General features: G+C 45.7%; 1 protein-coding gene and 1 long non-coding RNA gene across 3 annotated transcripts in view; both read right to left on the bottom strand.

Annotated features, from left to right (window-relative positions):
- The window catches only part of PPM1D (protein phosphatase, Mg2+/Mn2+ dependent 1D), a 36,060-nt gene extending 19,847 nt beyond the window's left edge, over positions 1–16,213 (bottom strand). Inside the window, exons 1-2 of one of the 2 annotated variants that reach the window (XM_081844194.1) lie at positions 14,976–16,213; positions 6,946–7,174 (exon numbers count right to left, since the gene is read on the bottom strand). In XM_081844194.1, coding sequence (XP_081700320.1) covers positions 6,946–7,174; positions 14,976–15,342 — 596 coding nt within the window. In that variant the 5' untranslated portion in view covers positions 15,343–16,213. The remainder of the gene's footprint in view (positions 1–6,945; positions 7,175–14,975) is intronic. The other variant, XM_081844193.1, reaches the window with a different exon arrangement.
- Positions 9,228–10,536, bottom strand: LOC309331817. The gene is made up of 3 exons (XR_014151987.1): positions 10,247–10,536; positions 9,690–10,026; positions 9,228–9,429 (listed from the first exon to the last, which is right to left on the bottom strand). It is a non-coding gene; the product is annotated as an uncharacterized lncRNA (long non-coding RNA).
- Positions 16,214–18,994: the final 2,781 nt, after the last annotated feature.

Here is an 18,994-nt window from a genome sequence, read left to right as displayed (position 1 = left end):
TGATCATGTGGAAAGGCCAGACTCCCTATAAAAGCTTCCGGATTCCTTGACACAGACAATGAAAGCACTTCACTGGCAGCCTAGGGGTGGTCCTCATGTTGCTCCTTCCAATGTGTTTCTTTCCCCACTTCTGGGGTAGGGGAAATAGACACAAAGGCAGTGCCAGACAGGTCTGTTGCCCTGAGATGCCACCACCTGGCATGACCAAATTGCTGATGTTCGAAATCTATTATTATTAATTATTATTATTATTATTATTATTTATACTGCCTACCCTTCAACCTAAGGTTGCAACCATAAAAATAAGATGGGACCCAAAAACATGCACCTCAAGTGCTAGAAACCAGGGTACAGAGGCACATCTTAAGCAATCTCCAAAAGCTGTATAATAAAGGCATTTATTTAGACACTTGCCTTGGCCTCTCATCAAAAGCAGGAGCAAAGATTGTTCGCATTAGCCTTTAAAAACAAAAAAAACAAAAACAAAAACTGAAATATGTAGAACTACCCAAGTATCTCAGGATTTTCCCCAGCAACAGTAAGAAGGAAGGAAGGAAGGAAGGAAGGAAGGAAGGAAGGGAGAAGCAGACGTCACCAACCCTCTGGCAAAGGGACAAGAGCTGCACCTTGAAATTTTTAGCACCTGCTCTCCAGCGCTTAACCAGCAGGACCAGTTTGGGAGCCAAAAAGCAAACCACAGATGCCAAGAAGCAGGTGTCAGTTAGCTATTAATCCTTCAGAGTAGCAGAAAGGAGCTGTATGCCCAATGGGGACACAGAACTGCTGAGATGTGGATCAACGAAACTACAAGCAGCAATCTGGGGGCCACCCATAAGATCACAGATAATATGGAATACCACCCCCAAAATGTGTTAGCAAACTGAGTTAAATAAAGCAGACAGAGTCCTGAGAGAAAAGGAATATTGATGGCACTTTACTGAGGAACGCAAACCAAAAAACAGTGTATAATTTAAGGAGAAAGGAACAGAGAGATTTTGGCTGTCTTCTTTCAGGCCTTGTATTTAGCAGGGAGACATTCAAACCAAATATATAGAGGAAAAACTCCTGCAAGAACTACACAGCTGATCAGATCAGACCACCTGCTACCTCAGTAAATATCAGGTCGCTCTGACCGGTTGCTAAGCGACACCCCCTCTTGGGTAGCTGACTAACACCAAGGACAGAATTAGCCGCTAAGCCACCTGTGGAATGACCTCTGGTTTTGTACTTCCAACATCACTCCTCCTAAATGAGAACGCAGTTAGATGAGGGCAGACAGGGCTGTAGCCAAAACATGGCCAACCAAAAGAAGGATGTTATCAGTGTGCTCAGATAACCCCACGGTTTCCAGGAAGCATACAAAACAAATCTAAAAGGGGGCAATTCTTCCCCCACCCACCCAAAAGTAAAAAAAAAAAAACAAGCTCAAGTATGGCCAATGCTCTCCAGTGCACAAAATGCCTAGTGCAAGTCAAAAAAGAACAATGAAAAGCCAACACAGGAAAAGTCTCAGTTGGGCTTGTTACAGCTTCAAGCATTCTAGAGGAAAACATGGCTGGCTAACTTGAATTCTGAACAGGAACACTTCTTTTACATGGTAGGGAAAAGAGACACCAGGGGAGCTACTATGAAACTATTAAGTGCCCCAGAAGTGACCTTAGGTCAAATTGCTTAAAATCTTTGGTCTAGTACAACCCAAATTGATTTAACTTTTTTGTTGTATACAATTCAACAATCCCAAAGTCTGAGAATCAGTAGCACAGATGTTGTAAAGGAGGAGTGTTGTGGTATGTTGGCTGCTCTGTTGTGGCTAATGCATTTCCCCCCTTTTTAACAGAGGTCAAGACCTTAGAGCAATAACTATGCCCCGTGGAGCTAGACTGGTGACTGGGAGCAGCTGCCAGGACCATATAACACCGGTCCTAAAAATAACTCCATTGGCTCCCAGTACGTTTCCGAGCTCCATTCAAAGTGTTGGTGTTGACCTTTAAAGCCCTAAACAGCCTTGGCCCTGTCTACCTGAAGGAGCATCTCCACCCCCATCCTCCAGCCCCAGACACTGAGGCCACTCCAAGGGCCTTCTGGTGGCTCCCTCATTATGAGAAGTGACATTGCAGGGAACCAGGGAGGGCCTTCTCCGTAGTGGCACCCGCCCTGTGGAACGCCCTCCCAGCAGATGTCAAACAGAGAAACAGCTATGTGATTTTTAAAAGACATCTGAAGGCCACCCTGTTCCGGGAAGGTTTTAGTGTTTGTGTTTTTAATATTTTTTTTGTTGGGAGCTGCCCAGAGTGGCTGGGGCAAACCAGTCAGATGGGTGGCATATAAAACAACAACAACAGAGCAAGCCTGAAACAGGAGGGGATTCTCATCCTGCAACATGTGCCATCCCCTAGCGAAAAACCCCGATGCGCCTCTCCACCTGCTCTGCGCTCAAATAACTGGAGGTTAACAAGCTCCACAGAGATGTGTTGCTGGTGATGTCAGCGAGAAAAAACCTTCGGGTTATCTCTGTTTCAGAAAGACTTGAAAAGAGAGAGGAGGGCGGAGAGGGAACAGTGCCCATCCATATGCTGTAAGTGCTCAGGGCAACGCTCCTATGAAGCGCTGCCAACTTCCAAGCCCCAGAGGTTTTGTTTTGCAACAGCGGCACGGCAGCGGACGGACCCCCTGCCACACACACACTCGCCTGCTCTCAAGATCCCCCCCTCCCCAAATCCTACGGTGGCTGGAAAAATCATTAAGCGCATCATGCAGCACCAGCAACAACTGTGGACTGAAAGATTGCGGGTGGAGGGCACACACAGGACATTCTAGGCTTTTGGGTCACACCGCAGCGTGACCACAGGATGGGAAGATGAGCCCTGGCGGATCGGAACGGAGGACAATCTAGTCCTCCAGCGTCCTGTGCCCCACAGCAGACAACCAGATGCGTCTTGGGAAAGCAGCAACAGTCCTCTCTAGCTGATGTCGCCCAGCCACATGTTTTCAGAGGCAATGCTGCCTTTGGCCCTGTAGAATGCATCCCTCGTGACTAACAATCCTTGGTTTGACAGGGGAAAGAAAGCGCTTCTCTGTGTAGCACGTAGTTAAACTGCGGAACTCACTGCCACAGGAGGTAGCAATGGCGACCAACCTGGATAGCTTTAAAAGAGGACTGATCAAATTCATGGAGGAGAGGGCTATTGATGGCTACATGGCTATGCTTTGCCTCCACAGTCAGAGGCAAGAATGCTTCTGAATATCATTTGCTGGAAACCACAGGAGGGAAGAGGGCCTTGCACTCAGGTCCTGGTTGTGGGTTTCCCCCAAAGGCATTTGGGTAGCCCCTATGAGAACAAGATGCTGGACTGGATGGATCACTGGCCTGATCCAGCAGGCTCTTCTTGCGTTCTTAGGATCACCCCGCACAGCTCTGAGCTACCCATTAAAAAGATATCCAATTTCAAATCTCACTGAAGCAAAACTTTCAATAAAAGGCCTTGGGCCACCAGCTCTTATCTCAGACCAAGTCCCCACTGCCATATCTGTGATATGGATAATAATAATAATAATAATAATATTAATACTGGCCTATCTTGTAGTATGGAGTACTGAGGTCAAGAATGGTACATTCTTTGCCTGTGCTGCACTGCTTCAGAATGCAGGGGAGGGCTGACATGATTAAATGCTCCCCCGCACAAATAATAAATCACTACAAACAGAAATATCAACATGCCAGGGAGGAAAGTTAATGTCAGGCCTGACCAACGTTTGCAACTGCACTTTGAAGTCTGGTTGGTCTGCAACTGCACCTCACACTCGGGCTGCGATGGAAACCATGATTGCCAGGGATTCCAACATGGCTGACGTCAACCAGGGTGATACTAGATCGGCAATAGCCATTGGGGTGTCCTCCATATGTGGACTACAACTCCCATCAACCCCAGCTGGCATGGCCAATAGCTTGGGAAGACAAGAGCTGTAAGACACCACGTAGGCTACCCCTGCTACCCCTGCAAGGGTTTGGTGTCTCTGCTATGCGAGTGTGACGGGAAAACAGTTGAATCTCTCCAACATATAATGTTCAACTGTCCCTTACATAGCATAGCCAGGACTAAATTCCTGGGTCCTGCTTTACTGCGCTTGGTTGGCAGGCCTGTTGAGTCACATGCCGCACTGCTTTTGCAGGATACAGATCCTTCTGTAACTCTGCAAGTGGCGAGATTCCTGAATGCGGTTATCTCACACACTAAAACCACCAAAAAACAACATTAACAACAAAAACTAATCGGACAGTTATGATGAGAGTGCATGACGGATCTCGTCTCCAGTTCTCCTTTTTCTGTGAACCGTCCCTTGGATCTTTCCAGGCCCCAAGCTGTTATTTGTCACTGCTCAATGACCCACCCTTACATCGTGGCGTTCCCCTTCTGTTGTTAGATGTATTGGTTTTTATGTTTCTGTGCTTTTACATTTGTACATATTTTATGGGCTAATAGCCGTAAATAAATAAATTTAATTTAATACCCCTGCTATAGACTGTGTCTGCAGATGGCGGGGCGAAAGGAAGGTTAGCGCCATCTTGACCAACCTTGCTAATCTACTCCGACTCTGGTTGGGATGGGAACCCTGCTTGGTGGGCCTCTTGACCATAGCTGGCATCCTGATTGGTAGGCATCCATGCCAAAATGACATCCAACCCCAGCAGGAGAGCAAAATGAAAAGGGGAACTCCTGAGGGCTGGCTCATGATTTATGGACTAGGACTCGCAGGGAGCCAGAGCTTTTTCTGCGCCAGAGCTCAGCGCCAGATGCCGGGGTCTTGCAACCAAAGGGAGCTATTTGCTTTCGTGACTTTCTTTGCAAATTTCCCAGGAGCATCTGGCAGCCTGCTGCTGGAAATGGGACTAGACAGACACTTTGCTCTGATCCAGCTAATAAAGTCACACATTCATATATACATTTTAAATATTTCGTTTGTTTGTCCATTTCAACAGCCAACCAGCATCTCCCTCTCACACAAATAAAACACATTTTAAAAAAAGCCAGATAAAACAATTTTAAAAAGCTTAAAACGATTTGAAACCCTGAAAAGCTAGCAGTGTTTAGAAGCTGAGGAAATGGAGAATTTTTCACTTAGTGTTGAAATGATAGTGAAGCCTCCCCTTATTTTGGGCATTGATGGCAGCAAGGTAAGAGCCTCAGATACGCACATCTCAGTGCAGGGGCAGGTTGACATCGGATTTATCATTTGGGGGGACATTTTCAGAGACTGCTGTATTATACGATCTTAGCCAAGTTTACCATCATTTAAAATCAGGAAACATTTATAACCATTGGCACCTCCAGTTAAAAAGGGGGGAATCAGCAACTGACAAAAAGGCTCTATCTCCCCCCACCCCATAAATTGTCTACCTGTTTTAATTTCAGGCCCGTCACATTAATGTTCAAAGTCCTAAATGACTCAGGCCCTGAATATCTGAAATGCGGTCTCCTTCACTACAAATCCCCTCAGGAGCCAAGATTGGCAGAAAAGCATCATGTGGTGTCATGTGATTGACAGCTCACACTGGTCAAAGTGGTCCACAGGGGGTGGAGGGAGTCAGGATCTGACCTGTCGGCCAGATCCAGCTGCCAACCCCAGGGATAGATGACCAGAGAGCCTTGTGAAAATGCCTCCCCTTGGGAGCAGCATGGGACAGGTGCAACGGCACTTTTTCCTCTCATGCCGTTGGGCTCTCTCTCTCTCTTAGATAAATTGCCGCCACCTCACTGAACAACCCTTTACCCGAAGGTTTCTTTTCTTTTCCTCTTAAAATTCTACCCCAGCATATCCTGCGGGGGGACCTTTGTGAGGGGATAACTAGTAAGTTGGAGTCTCAGACAGGTTTTCTTTAAATAAACAATAAAAAATTATTTAAGGCAAGATAGTATATAACACAAATGGGTTAAACTTAGGCTACTTCAGGAATACAGTGTGATTTCGCTTAAATTCATCCTCAGTTGTTTTAGAGTTTGGTACCTTTATACGGTGATACTTTCTTTCAGTTATCCACCCCCTTTAACAATCCTGCTCCCAAGGTACTTTAAGTAATAGACCAGGGATGTCCAACCAGTAGATTGCGATCTACCAGTAGATCCCCAGCTGATCCTGGTAGATCGCGGGATCCTTAGTGTGTACAAAAAGTCACCGGGGGGGGGAGCTAAAAAACTCTGTGCACCACATTCTGTCCTCCACAATACGCTCAGAGCAGAAGCTGTTTTTGTCCAGAACCAACTCTTTTTTCCCATTAACTCTTTTTACCTCAACCTGTCTCCCTACCTATCTCCTAACCTCAATTCTAACCCACCTCAACCAACCCTCTTAACTAACTGTCTCTCTCCAAATCCTCTCCTTTTAAACTCTCCCTCCTGGAACCACAGCCAATCAGAGGCTGCCATTCGTTAACCATTTGCTGGCAGGTAAAGACAGAAGAAGAAAAAACACACTTGTTGATCCAACTCATGGGTAGACAAACTAAGGCCCAGGGGCCGCATCCGGCCCAATCGCCTTCTAAATCCAGCCTGTGGATGGTCCGGGAATCAGCATGTTTTACATGAGTAAAATGTGTCCTTTTATTTAAAATGCATCTCTGGACTATTTGTGGGGCCTGCCTGATGTTTTTACATGAATAGAATGTGTCCTTTTATTTAAAATGCGTCTCTGGGTTATTTGTGGGGCCTGCCTGATGTTTTTACATGAGTAGAATGTGTGCTTTTATTTAAAATGCATCTCTGGGTTATTTGTGGGGCATAGGAATTCGTTCATTGCCCCCCCAAGAAGAAAATAGTCTGGCCCCCTACAAGGTCTGAGGGACAGTGGACCGGCCCCCTGCTGAAAAAGCTTGCTGACCCCTGATCCAACCTGTCCAGCAGAACCAACTTTTTCACCACACAGCACAAGAAGATAAGACAAGATGGCTACCTGCCCCCGAGGCCTTCGATCCGCTGCCTCTCCTTCGGGAGCTCAGGCTTGTGATCCTGCGTCACCTCCACAGCCCGGATGAAGTCGTCCTTGGGGTCATCTTGGACTCCGAGCACCACACCCGAGTCGCCGACGTGAGCCACGTACATCTTTGAGCCCCGGATGATGACCACGCTGGCGGTCGTCCCGGACGTGCTTGGCAGGCCTGTCATGGTCTTCGGCCACTCTGCTGCAAAGCGGGGCAGGGAGAGAGAGAGATGAGAAAATGGGTTTTAACTTAGGCACAACATCCTGAACAAAAAGCACGGGCATAAACCAGGCCCACAGATACTCATTCCCTGAAGGGGTCAGGTAGCCTCGGTGGCACAGCGTGCCTTCCATCAGCTTCGGCTGGTGGCCCAGCTGCGCCCCAATCTGGACAGGGATAGCCGCACTTCTGTCGCCTAGGCTCTGGCAACCTCTCAGTTAGATTACCTCAACGTGTTTATACATGGGGTTGCCTCTGAAGACGGTCCAGAAACATCAGCCAATGCAGAATTTGGTGGCCAGGTTGCTCACCGAGACAAGACGGTTTGAGCCGGTCCTGGTCCAGCTGCATTGGCATCCCATTAGCTTCCTGGCCCGATTCAAAATGCTGGTTTTGACCTATAAAGCCTTAAATGGCTCAGGGCTGCAATACTTTGAGGACCGCCTTCATTATATATGTTTAGGTGCCAGGCGGAAATGGTCCTCTTCAATCAGGCCTTGGGCCAATTAACATATATCCTTTTAAATGGTTTTTTTTGTTTTTGTTTTTTTGAGCGGGGGTATATTTTGTTCTGGTTTTTATTATGTATTTTGTTTTATCTTATATTTTAATGCTGTGAACTGCTCTGAGGCTTTTGGATGAAGGGCACTATACTACTACTACTACTACTACTAATAATAATAATAATAATGGGGAAATTTTCTCAGCATAAGGCCCACATTCCCTTATTTCCAGAAGCTGCATTCCAGCAGTGGGCAGGGCCAGAGTCAAAAGCAAGGGAAAACATGGAAGTGACTATTCCCTGTATCCAGTGGGCCAGTTCCCAAACTCAAAGGCCACATGTGCACCACCAACTTAAAGCACTAGCATGTGACTCTAAAAAGCGATGGCTTCTGCCACCCCTAAATAATTCTGGGAAAGGCCATTTGTTAGGGGTGCTGAGAGCTGCTAGGAGACGCCTGTCCCCCTCACAGAGCTTCAATTCCAAGAATAAGGCTTGTTAAACCACACTGTGGCTCCAGGAGGGGAACGGGGGGGGGGGTCTCCTCACAGCTCTCAGGAAGGGGTCGCTTCTGAATGGTACAGCGTCTGTTACGCATGAGGAAGGCTCAAGGGTCGGGTGAGACCTCCCCCCTGCCTGAAACCCTAGAGAGCTGCTGCCAGTCAGTGTGGACAATATTGAGCTTTATGGACCAATGTTCTGACTTGATAGAAGGCCACTTCCTACATTTCCCAACTCTTCTGAGACACTGAGGATGCCTTTGGGGGGGGGGGACACAACATATACACCACAAATATCACTGCACCACGAGGATTAAAGAAACAACAGCACAACGAACTGTGTACAGCCACAGTCAGCTCATGGTCAAATCCGTTTTTTGTTTGAGCCCACACATACACAGAAGGCATGCTTAAACTCAGAGATCCAATCAAGACTTTTCTAGACACCTCTCCTCTCCCCTACACACACACAACACACAACACACACACACACAGAGAGAGAGAGAGAGAGAGAGAGAGAGAGAGAGAGAGGACAGATTTTTGCAGCCCCTTCTCTCTCTCTCCCTCCCCCTTGCGAACCAAATGCACTCAGAGGAACAAAGGCAGGTCCCTCCCCTACACCCCTGAGCCATTGGCCAGGGAACAGAGCCAAGAGTCCATCAACTGGCTGCAGCACCTGCCAATTGCCAGCTGGGGCTCGAAAGCCCAGCTGCTAGGAGCCACCCTGGGTCTTGACACTGATTTTAAGCCCTTCGCTCCTTCTTGCAGCTCGTTGTTCTTCTTCTCTGAATGCCCAGCTGCTGGGAATCACAAGTGGGCAGATTCGCTGTTGCGTTCCTGACACGCTTGCGGACTTCGCACAGGCAACTGGGTGGCCGCTGACATGCTGGGCTTGGTGGGCTTTCGGTCCGATCCACCAAGGGCTCTTTTCTTAGGTTCTTATGATCCAGAATTAACAGCAATGTACAGCCCCTGTCAGTCCTGCCTAAACCCTGGTTATATTATTATTATTATTATTATTATTATTATTATTATTATTATTATTATTGCAAGCATTTTATTTATTTAGCTATTATCCGCATCCCACTTTTCCTTCTGGGTAACAAAGCTGAAGGCAAGATCCTCAATAACCATGCAAGGCAGATGTCCATTTAAGGAGAACTTGACTGCGCCCAAGTCCACCCCGTGAGTTCACGGTTAAAGTGGAAATTTGAGTCCAGCTCTTCCAGATCCAACTCTAAGGCTGCATTCACACGGAAGAAGAAGAGGAGTTTGGATTTGATATCCCGCCTTTCACTCCCTTTAAGGAGTCTCAAAGCGGCTAACATTCTCCTTTCCCTTCCTCCCCCACAACAAACACCTTGTGAGGTGAGTGAGGCTGAGAGACTTCAAAGAAGTGTGACTGGCCCAAGGTCACCCAGCAGCTGCATGTGGAGGAGCAGAGACGCAAACCCGCTTCCCCAGATTACGAGACTACCGCTCTTAACCACTACACCACACTGGCTTCTTCCACACGGAAGCTTATTCCGTTTCCCTTATTCAGTTCTGCATTATATTTGAGCTTTCAAACAACATAAAAGCTACTTCTTGAACTTTTAGTGGAATATAGTGCAAGTTCAGGGCTAATTTCAGTGTTATTTCTTCCCAGGAAAAGAAAAATCAATTTGTAAGTAATATGGAAATGGGTATGAAGCTTGCACTATAGATTCGGAAGTGGCTTTTGGCATCATGTGAAAGCTCAAATGCAAAGTGTAAATGAACAGTTAGGGAAATGATGATAAATAGAATGCCTGCAAATAAAAAAAAATCAGGGTTTGGGCAACAATGACAGGCTTACATACGCTTCAGGTTACATACGCTTCAGGTTACAGACTCCGCTAACCCGGAAATAGTGCTTCAGGTTAGGAACTTTGCTTCAGGATGAGAACAGAAATCGTGCTCTGGTGACGCAGCGGCAGCAGTAGGTCCCATTAGCTAAAGTGCTTCAGGTTAAGAACAGTTTCAGGTTAAGAACGGACCTCCAGAACAAATTAAGTACTTAACCAGAGGTACCACTGTACTGTACAGTGCAGTTAATTTAGGGTCATAAGAACCTAAGAAGAGCCCTGGTAGATCTGACCAAAGGCCCAGCATCACAGTGGCCAAATGGATGCCTTATAGTACTTTTCAGACCATTGGCCCACTATTGTCCACACGGACTGGCAGCAGCTCTCCAAGATTTTAGACAGGAAGTCTTTCCCAACTGTATCCCAAGATGTTGAGGACCGAACCCTATCACACACAAGAGGCTACGCCTCTTTCCTAATGTGACCTGCATTAAAAATGTTTTATTTTTTAAAAAAATAAAAGCTTCCTGCCCTATTAATCAGGAGCTCCTTTTTAGTCAGTTGAGAACATTTTGATCGATTCATCAGCTACACCTTGCAAACCTAAGCATGACTGCAGACTTCCCAACATGCAGTGTTCCCTCCCACCCAGTTCATTTATACCCCATCTTTCTTCTGTGACCTGATCACAGTGCCCCAAGACCTTGCTATGCCATTGGCCGCTGAAGGCTGCCATTTTTCTTTCCCAGGGTTCCCTGGTGCGACACTACACTGAGTGCACCCCATGGCATTGTGGGGAATTTAAAATGGCACCTGGAGAGGCTGCCTCTGGAAAAACTTGCAGCCAGGTGAAGGGGAGGGGAGAATAACATGGAGGGGGCTACAAAAAGCAACCTGATATGTCCCTGATGCTATCTTATGTAGCCTGAAAAACCAGGGAAATGAGTGAGAGAAACAGACCCTAAAATGGCACACACAAACACACTCCAGTTCTGCTCTGCAAAACAATTAAGGAAGGAAATCTGAAATTTGACAGCCACGCTCCATTCTTTATGAGAACCGGGCATTTGCAATATATATTTCGGACATTCCCCTTGTTGTCACTAATTCAGTCCAGGCCTGTTTCCTGGCTACAACAAGCTGTAACCAATTTTGGCCATACCCTGATTTAACAAAGAGCTTACAGGGGGTTTGGGATAGAGGAAGGGAGAGACAAAGGCTGAAATGCTAACCCCACTTTACCTGAAGCCCCAATGAATTCAACATGGTTTACTTCTAGGTAGGCACATGGAAGGATTGCAGCCCAAGTAAGGAGAAAAGGGTACAATCTTATTAATGGATAGGAGCCCAGAGTTCTGCAAAGCGCTTAAAATGCACAAATGTTTCCTTTCATGATATACACTGACAAAATGGGGCTATTAGGATATTCTGAGTTTTGTACTTAATTTTTTCTTCATTTCCACACATATCCAAGTTCAGGAACATTACCCAGCTTTCACGCTACTAACACAGGATCAAGGAAGGGGATAAATGACCATGAATTTCAAATAATGTACATTTTTTAAAGGGGGGAAAGAAGTGAAGGCAGAATGAGCAGTGAAACAGTTGTAATGAAGAATTAAGCCTGCAAAAGGGGGGGTTAATTGTGGTGGGTGTACAAGCTGACAATGCTACACACATTTAACCAGGAGTAAGTCCCACTGAAATAAGCAGGATTTTATTTTTATATCTCACCTTTCTTCCAAAGAGCTCAAGACAGCATATGTGATTCCCCCACTCCCCCAGGTAGGTTAGACTGAGAGATGCCGACTGGCCCAAAGTCACCCAGTGAAAACTTGGTGGCTGAGTAGGGATTTGAACCCAGGATTCATGGGTCCTACTCTAACCACTACAACAAACTTGCAAGTGCCTTAGAAGAGCACCTCTGGAGTGTGACTGCAGGTGAATGGAGCTATGGACTAAAAGCACAAGTAATCCAAAATAATGGAAATTAACTGAAGAGTTATTGTATTTTTCCGTGTACAGTATCAGACTGTATTTCCCCCCCAAAATTTTAAAGTTTAAAATTGGGGGTCATTTTATACATGGAATCTTGCAATTAATTATTTCTTAATTTTGGGCTCAAAAAATAGGGGTCATCTCATACATGGGGGTGTCTTATACACGGAAAAATACGGTAACTTGAATAGACTCTTGTCGACCGCCCCAGTGCCTCTGCATTCATTGACCAGCCAGGCAGGAGGAAACCATTGGCTTTCTAAGCGATCATACAGCTCTCTGGATGTTGATGGGCTTAATGCCATCAGCCAACACATTCAAGGATGATGGGAGCTGGAGTCCAAAAACATCTGGACAGCCACAGGTTGCCCACCCCTGGCTGAAAGTTATATAAAACCACAGGTCAACAGTTCCACGTGAAGATGAGATTCTGCCTATTCGCAGATATGTGCAATTACTTTGTAAGCGAGACCCAGTCAACGCTTCCTCTATAAAACAAAGTCCCAGCTCTGGAGTCCAGTTCCATTCATGTGTTCACCCCAGAGATCAACAGGATTTGGCACCAAGCAAGCAGAAACAGAATTAGGGCCCAAGCCAACATATAGTCCCCATTTGGGCATCCTCCTCCCTACCTGAGTGTTCATAAAACTGGGCCACAATTCTGCAGGTGATTAATTTCGGAATAAGCCCCATTGGGGTTAGGCTCCCTTTGAGAAAGGGGCTATAACTCAGTGGTTGAACATTTGCTCTGCATGCAAAGGTCTCAGGTAGTAGGGCTGGTAAATATTCCTGTCTGAAATCCTGGAGTGATGCCAACAATACAGTGGTACCTCGGGTTACGTACGCTTCAGGTTACAGACTCTGCTAACCCAGAAATAGTACCTCGGGTTAAGAACTTTGCTTCAGGATGAGAACAGAAATCAGGCTCTGGCAGTGCAGTAGCAGCGGGAGGCCCCATTAGCTAAAGTGGTGCTTCAGATTAAGAAAAGTTTCAGGTTAAGAACGGACCTCCAAAATGAATTAAGTACTTAACCCGAAGTACCACTGTAGTGAGCTAGGTGCCAGTGTTAGAAGCAGGTAAATAAGCTAATTGCCAACTGGTTCCTTAAACCTGGGCTACAGTCAACACAATTAAATGTCTAGGCACCATGGGGGAAGGATCTATTTCAGATCCTTCTTTAATTGACATTTTGCTTTCCCCATGTTTATTTACCTACTTATTTTATATAGCTGCTCCACAGCAGGAGGACTCTGGGAAGTCAGTATTAACGTGTTGGACTAGGACCCGGGAAATCAGGGTTCAAATCCCCACTCAAGTCATTAAGCTCACTCACTGGGTGACCCTGGGAGTCAATCACAGCCTCCTAACCTACCTCACAAGGTTGTTGTAGGGATTAACTGAGGAGGGGGTGGGTGACCCACTCTCTGGGGGGAAAGGTGGGATATAAATGCAGTAAATAAGCTCTTCTGCTTACTTGCGTAAGAAAGCTGGAGAAGCCAGCCAGAGGGAGATGTCAATTGCCAACCTGGCATCCAGAGATCTCCATGTAGTCACAACTGGACTCGTGCCATCAGCAAAATGTGCCTGGTGCCTGGCTAATTTCGAACACTGGTGGACCCCAATGGTCTAACTCAGCTTAAGGCAGCACCTGAATTCCTGTAGTCCCACTCAATGCAGTAGGACACATTTCCTAGGCAACACACACAGGATCCGGCTACATGTCGGAATATTTATGTCACAACTTTTTTTTATTGGCAGGTCAGAAATTCAGACAACAATCTATTATCAATAATACTATTTTTTTAACTAAAAAAACCCCACACAATCCTATCCAATGCATGATGCATTAAAAAATAATAATCCAAATGCATCGCTTGTAACAGCAGCCCAAAATAATACTATCCAATTTATCCTGAGTCAGATTTAATCAGGATCTGTCTTCCCTTATGTGAACGCTACAGAAAGGAAGTAAAAACCTGTTGCTACTTTAATTCCAGGAAAGGAGGTGTCATGGAAGATGCCCCCCAAAACACACACACACACACAATGGAGGGAGCCCCTCTGCCATTGTAAATCCATTTAGAGGGAGTAAGCTTCATTGAAAGCAAACAATTAAATAACAGAATGAATAACTCAGTGAGAGCTACCTCTGAAGTAGGCGTGAACAGGGGAGGACTTTGAAGCTGGCACTATAACACTGTGTGGCACAACATCCAGGATCTTCCTGAATCTTGTAGGACTTACTTCCAAGGAGACCTGCACAGGCTTGCAAGAAAACGTGCTGCCATTCTGGAAATCCCACTGGATTCCACCAGGAAGATGACAGCCGGATGCATCTAGTGTTATGTTCTATTTAGAGTCTAGCCACTGAAATCAAAGGGGCACGACTAAATCAGGTCTATGTCTTTCAATGGGCATTAGAATTTAGTTGGCTACATCCTTAGACAACTCCAGAGGAGTTAATTCTGAGACGCTGCCCATAGGGGTGTGAGGCTTTTGCTCATTTACCTGGGAGGAAGCCCAATTCATAGAAGACAAACGCCTTCCTCCTGAGTAAACCTGCATCTATCCGAAGCTTCAGTTGCAATCCGAACCCTACTTACCCGGGAGTAAGCCCCACTGAACTCAAGCATGGCAGGGTTAGGACTGCGTTGTAAAGTAGGCAATCCGAACCTCACTTACCGGAGGAGAGGGAGCAAGCCCCACTGAATTCAGTAGGCCTTACTTCTGAACAAGTATCGTTAGGATTGCGCCGTTACTCCCGAGTAAACTCCGGCGCAAAGTCCAGCTGTCATCGTGCACCCATTTACTTGGCTGCAAAGCAAGCCCCGCTGACTATATAGGGGGAAGCTGCGATGGGGGGTAAAGGTAAACAAACAAACGTGGGGAAGGGGGGGTAAACAAACAAACAAGGCGGTGTGGGGTTTACAAGCAGCGAAGGGCAGCAGTAACTCACGCAGCTTCTTCCACATGGCCCGGTGGCAGGCGAGGAAGCCCTTGCGGAGGGCGGCGCAGACGGCGGCCGGCTTGTGGGATCGGAAGCCCTTCTGCTTCTTGATGAAAGGCCAGAGGTTCTCCCGGGCGAAATGGGCCGCCTCGCGCCCGCCGTGCCCATCGCAGACGGCGAAAAAGGCCACCGAGCGGTCTCCGCCGCCGCCGCCGCCATCATCCCCGCCTAATGCTCTGCCGCCGCCGCTCGCTGCGCCCATCCCCGACGCCGCCTCTGGCTCCGGCTCGACCAAGATGCGGGTGACGTCCTCCATGTATTTCCTGCCGCCTTGGTCCGAGAAGAGGCTCACCCCCAGAGAGCAGGGACCCTCCATGCGGGGAGATCGGGCCGCCCCCTCTGCCTCCTCCCGACGGGAACCAGGCTGCGGCCGCCGCGGCCGCCCCCCCACCTCCTTCCTCCGCTTTATCCCTTCTTCTTCTTCTTCTCCTCCTCCTTCCCTGCTCCCCTGAAAAGCCTAGAGATGATCCGCGCTCGGCTTCTTTCTTTTGATGCCCCCTCCTCTCCCCCCCCCCAAAAAATCAATCAATCTCTCTCTTTCTCTCTCTCTCTCTCTCTCTCTCTCTCCCGGCCGGCGGTGACTTTATTGTTTATGACCGTCGGAGGAAGAGGAGGAGCCGCGGCGGCGGCGGCGGCGGCGCTGTCCAGGCATGCCCTGTTCTGGTTCTCCCTCTCCCCGTCTCTAACCCTCCGCGCGGGCGGCTCGGAGCGCGATGTAGCAAAAGGCGGAACAATCGCCGCTTCCGATAGAACGCCGGGGAGGTTCGACGTTCCAAGGGAGGAGCGGGGGGCGCGCCTCGCGTGCACTAGCCTCCGCCTCCCCCGCCGAAAAGGGAAAACGAGGGGGGCGCGCGCAAAGGACAGATTTGCCCGTTCTCCCTGTTGCTCCTTCCTCCCACGCGCTGACAAACTCAAATCTTTTCATGTTGTGTTTTAAGGACCTCCTTGTAATCTAGGCAGAAGATGGAATGGGTTGGCGGTTACAGTGTTGTTAGTATTTTAAAATTAATATTTATTTGATCGTTGGATTTGTTAGTCGCTTTACCTTACTCCAAAGGCAGCGGAAAGCGAAGCAAAAATAACCCCATATTAAAACTTAGGGGAGGAAGATATGCGTTCCAAACACCCCGCACACTTCTCAAAAGTCCTACAGATAAAGGATAACCGAGGACCCTTGTCATAGAAGAAAGCTTTTGTCTGGCATTGATTTTTTTATTTATTTTATCGTTGTACTCCGCCTTGATCCGTTTTTACAGGACTCGGGAGTGCAAGTTATTGAATTCATAAACAAAACATTAACATTCCATTGTTAAAGAATATCTTTTAATTCATATTATTATTTTTCTGTAATTAATATTTGTTATGATGGATTGAGGTATCATTATGAAAGCATGCTTTAATTCGTGTTATTATTTTTCTTCTTTAGTCAATATTTGTTGTTATAATTCATGCATGCATTGTGCAAGAAGTGGCCTTTTTGGAAAACGTTATCCCAAGTTGTTCGAAACCATGTATATATTGTTTTATTCAATAAAGTTTTCTTTGACTTATTTTTTTAAACAAAAAAAATGGTTTGATTCAGGTTAAAAGGTGTTTGTCTTTGATTTTTAAAAATTATTTTAATGGCATAATGAATTCATATTCATGAAGCTTTCTTGTCAGGGTCTCTGCCTTTAACCTCTTACTTGTGCTATGGTAACAACATATAACAGAAATATTTAGAAATTTGAATTTTTAAAAATTGTAATCAAAACAATGGGGTAGGATCTAGACTTAGCCATATTTAAAGTACACATACTCATGATAACACCCCGACACTCTCACACTAATTAGACTACAACAGGCTCCAGAAATTGTTAGTCTTATGACTGTCTTGGCCTTGTTACATACACAGTGGTTAGAATGATGGGTGGTGAGGAGCTGCAATATGTTTTATGTGCCTGTGACACAGGGCCCTACCTTCCAGTTAAAATTATGATAATTAAGCTTTGATATAGTTGACAACAGTCTGCCCTGCTTGCGCTTAATTTCCCTCTGACCAGACTGCTTGCATTTTTTACTACTTTGTGTGTGTGTTTATATACCGGCTAATTAGGCATGGATAACACACTCCATACAGCTGATTATGTGGACACTATTTTACGAAAGCCTATTATGCCATAATAATATGTCATTCCCATTGAGCTCAGTGGGACTCCCTTCCCAGGGTCATTAGGTATATGACTTCAGCCTCAAGGTGTTACAAAACACTATGTTTCTTTATCTTTTTACGTGAGGCTCTGCAAATAACAGGTTTGACAGGTCTCTCTGTCCAACAGGGCTTGCAATCAAAAACTAGACAAAACACAGGAAAGTTTGTAACTTGGCATCTTACCTGGCTTTGTCACAACCAGAAACTTGCAACAAGGTGTGTTAAAAAGCGACCTGAATATCTCAAAAGTGCTAGATACCCTTTTAATTTATTAAAATGTATATGCCGCTTAATAAAAAAATATATATCCTAAGTGGTTTAATATTAAATGGTTCAAATTGTTCATTAAAAATAGCAATAAAAACAGACTTTAAAAACGTGACATAATACAGTTAACAAAATATAAATATAAATCGATGATTTTTTTAAACAATTGAACATAACAAGGTTTCACATCTGAGCAGGCTTGCCTAAATTAAAAAGTTTTAAGTAGGTGTCAAAAAAAAAAAAAAAAAAAAGGTTCCTGCCTGGTAATAATAGGGCTGTAATGTTTAATCAGTTAGGTTGGTGATTTTTGCGATGGGGCAATATGAGGAGGAAAAAAGTTTAACTGACTCAGAAGGTGCCCTTAATTAATTAGACAGCAGATTGTTGTTTAAATAAGTTAAGTCTTAATAAACGTGATCCTAAAAACTGTAAATGACAAACATTATGAGAAGTATTCACTCATTTTTTAAAAAAAGTATATAGTCTCTAGGTTTTGTAGAACCTGAGATATGATGCAAAATGTACCGGCACTATTCTTGGTCAGTTCTGTGTGTGAGAAACTAGCTGTTGGTATATGTATTACAATTGTGTATTTTACAAAGAATGAATTAAAAAGAGGCTAGTCAAATTCATGGAGAATGTGGCTGACCACAATGCCTATGCTCTGCATGTGAGAACAGGATACTGGACTCAATAGATCCTGATCCAGTAGGGATTTTCTTATCTCGCAGACCTTTTTCTAGGACTTCTGTTCAGTCAATGAGAGTAATCAGATGCTGGACTGAAAGGTCCTTCGCAATGATGTTTTTATTAGTTATAATATTTTGGGATGGACCCTACACCTTCAGAGGCAGTCTACCTCTGAATAGCAGCTACTAGGGACAGACAACAGAGGCGGGCTACTGCCCTCAACTCCTGCTTATAACAAACATAAGGCTGGCGCTTCTTGGAAATATATCCGCCAGACAAAATGGATCGTTCTCTGAGCACAGGAAGGCTAAGCAGGAAGGTCCATTGCTTGCAAGGAAGCAAACCTTTCAACCTCTTTTCCGCCACTCTTCCCAGCATTCCGCGAGAGCACCGGCTGGGAAGACTAAAACGTACAAAATACCCCGACCAATCAGAAGTGAGGGAAGGCGGGCGAGCTGACAGAACAGTTCCGTGCGCGCCTGCGTGAGACGGATGCGGACTTGAGCGCGCCCCGATTACGTTAAAGAATGTTTGAACGGCCAGTTTATGCGCGAGCCGGCTAAGCTGTTCCTAAGGCAACGAGGCGCAAGCAATCGAACTCAGATGTCTAGAACAGGAAGTGAGAGAGGAAAAAGGAATACTGTAGTATAGAACTACTATATAGATATTTAAGTGGTGATAGCTTGCCATAGGTATAAGTTGCGAGTGATAGGTACGATATCGAGAAATACCTAAAACTGTATAGCTATATATCAGAAATATAATAATAATAATAATAATAATAATAATAATAATAATAAATTACTTATACCCTGTCCAT

This window comes from Podarcis erhardii, assembly GCF_964252035.2.
Source record: "Podarcis erhardii genome assembly, chromosome: 16".
Taxonomy (NCBI): Eukaryota; Metazoa; Chordata; class Lepidosauria; order Squamata; family Lacertidae; genus Podarcis; species Podarcis erhardii.
Note: the sequence above shows the minus strand (reverse complement) of the source record. Positions and strands in the feature narration are given on the sequence as shown.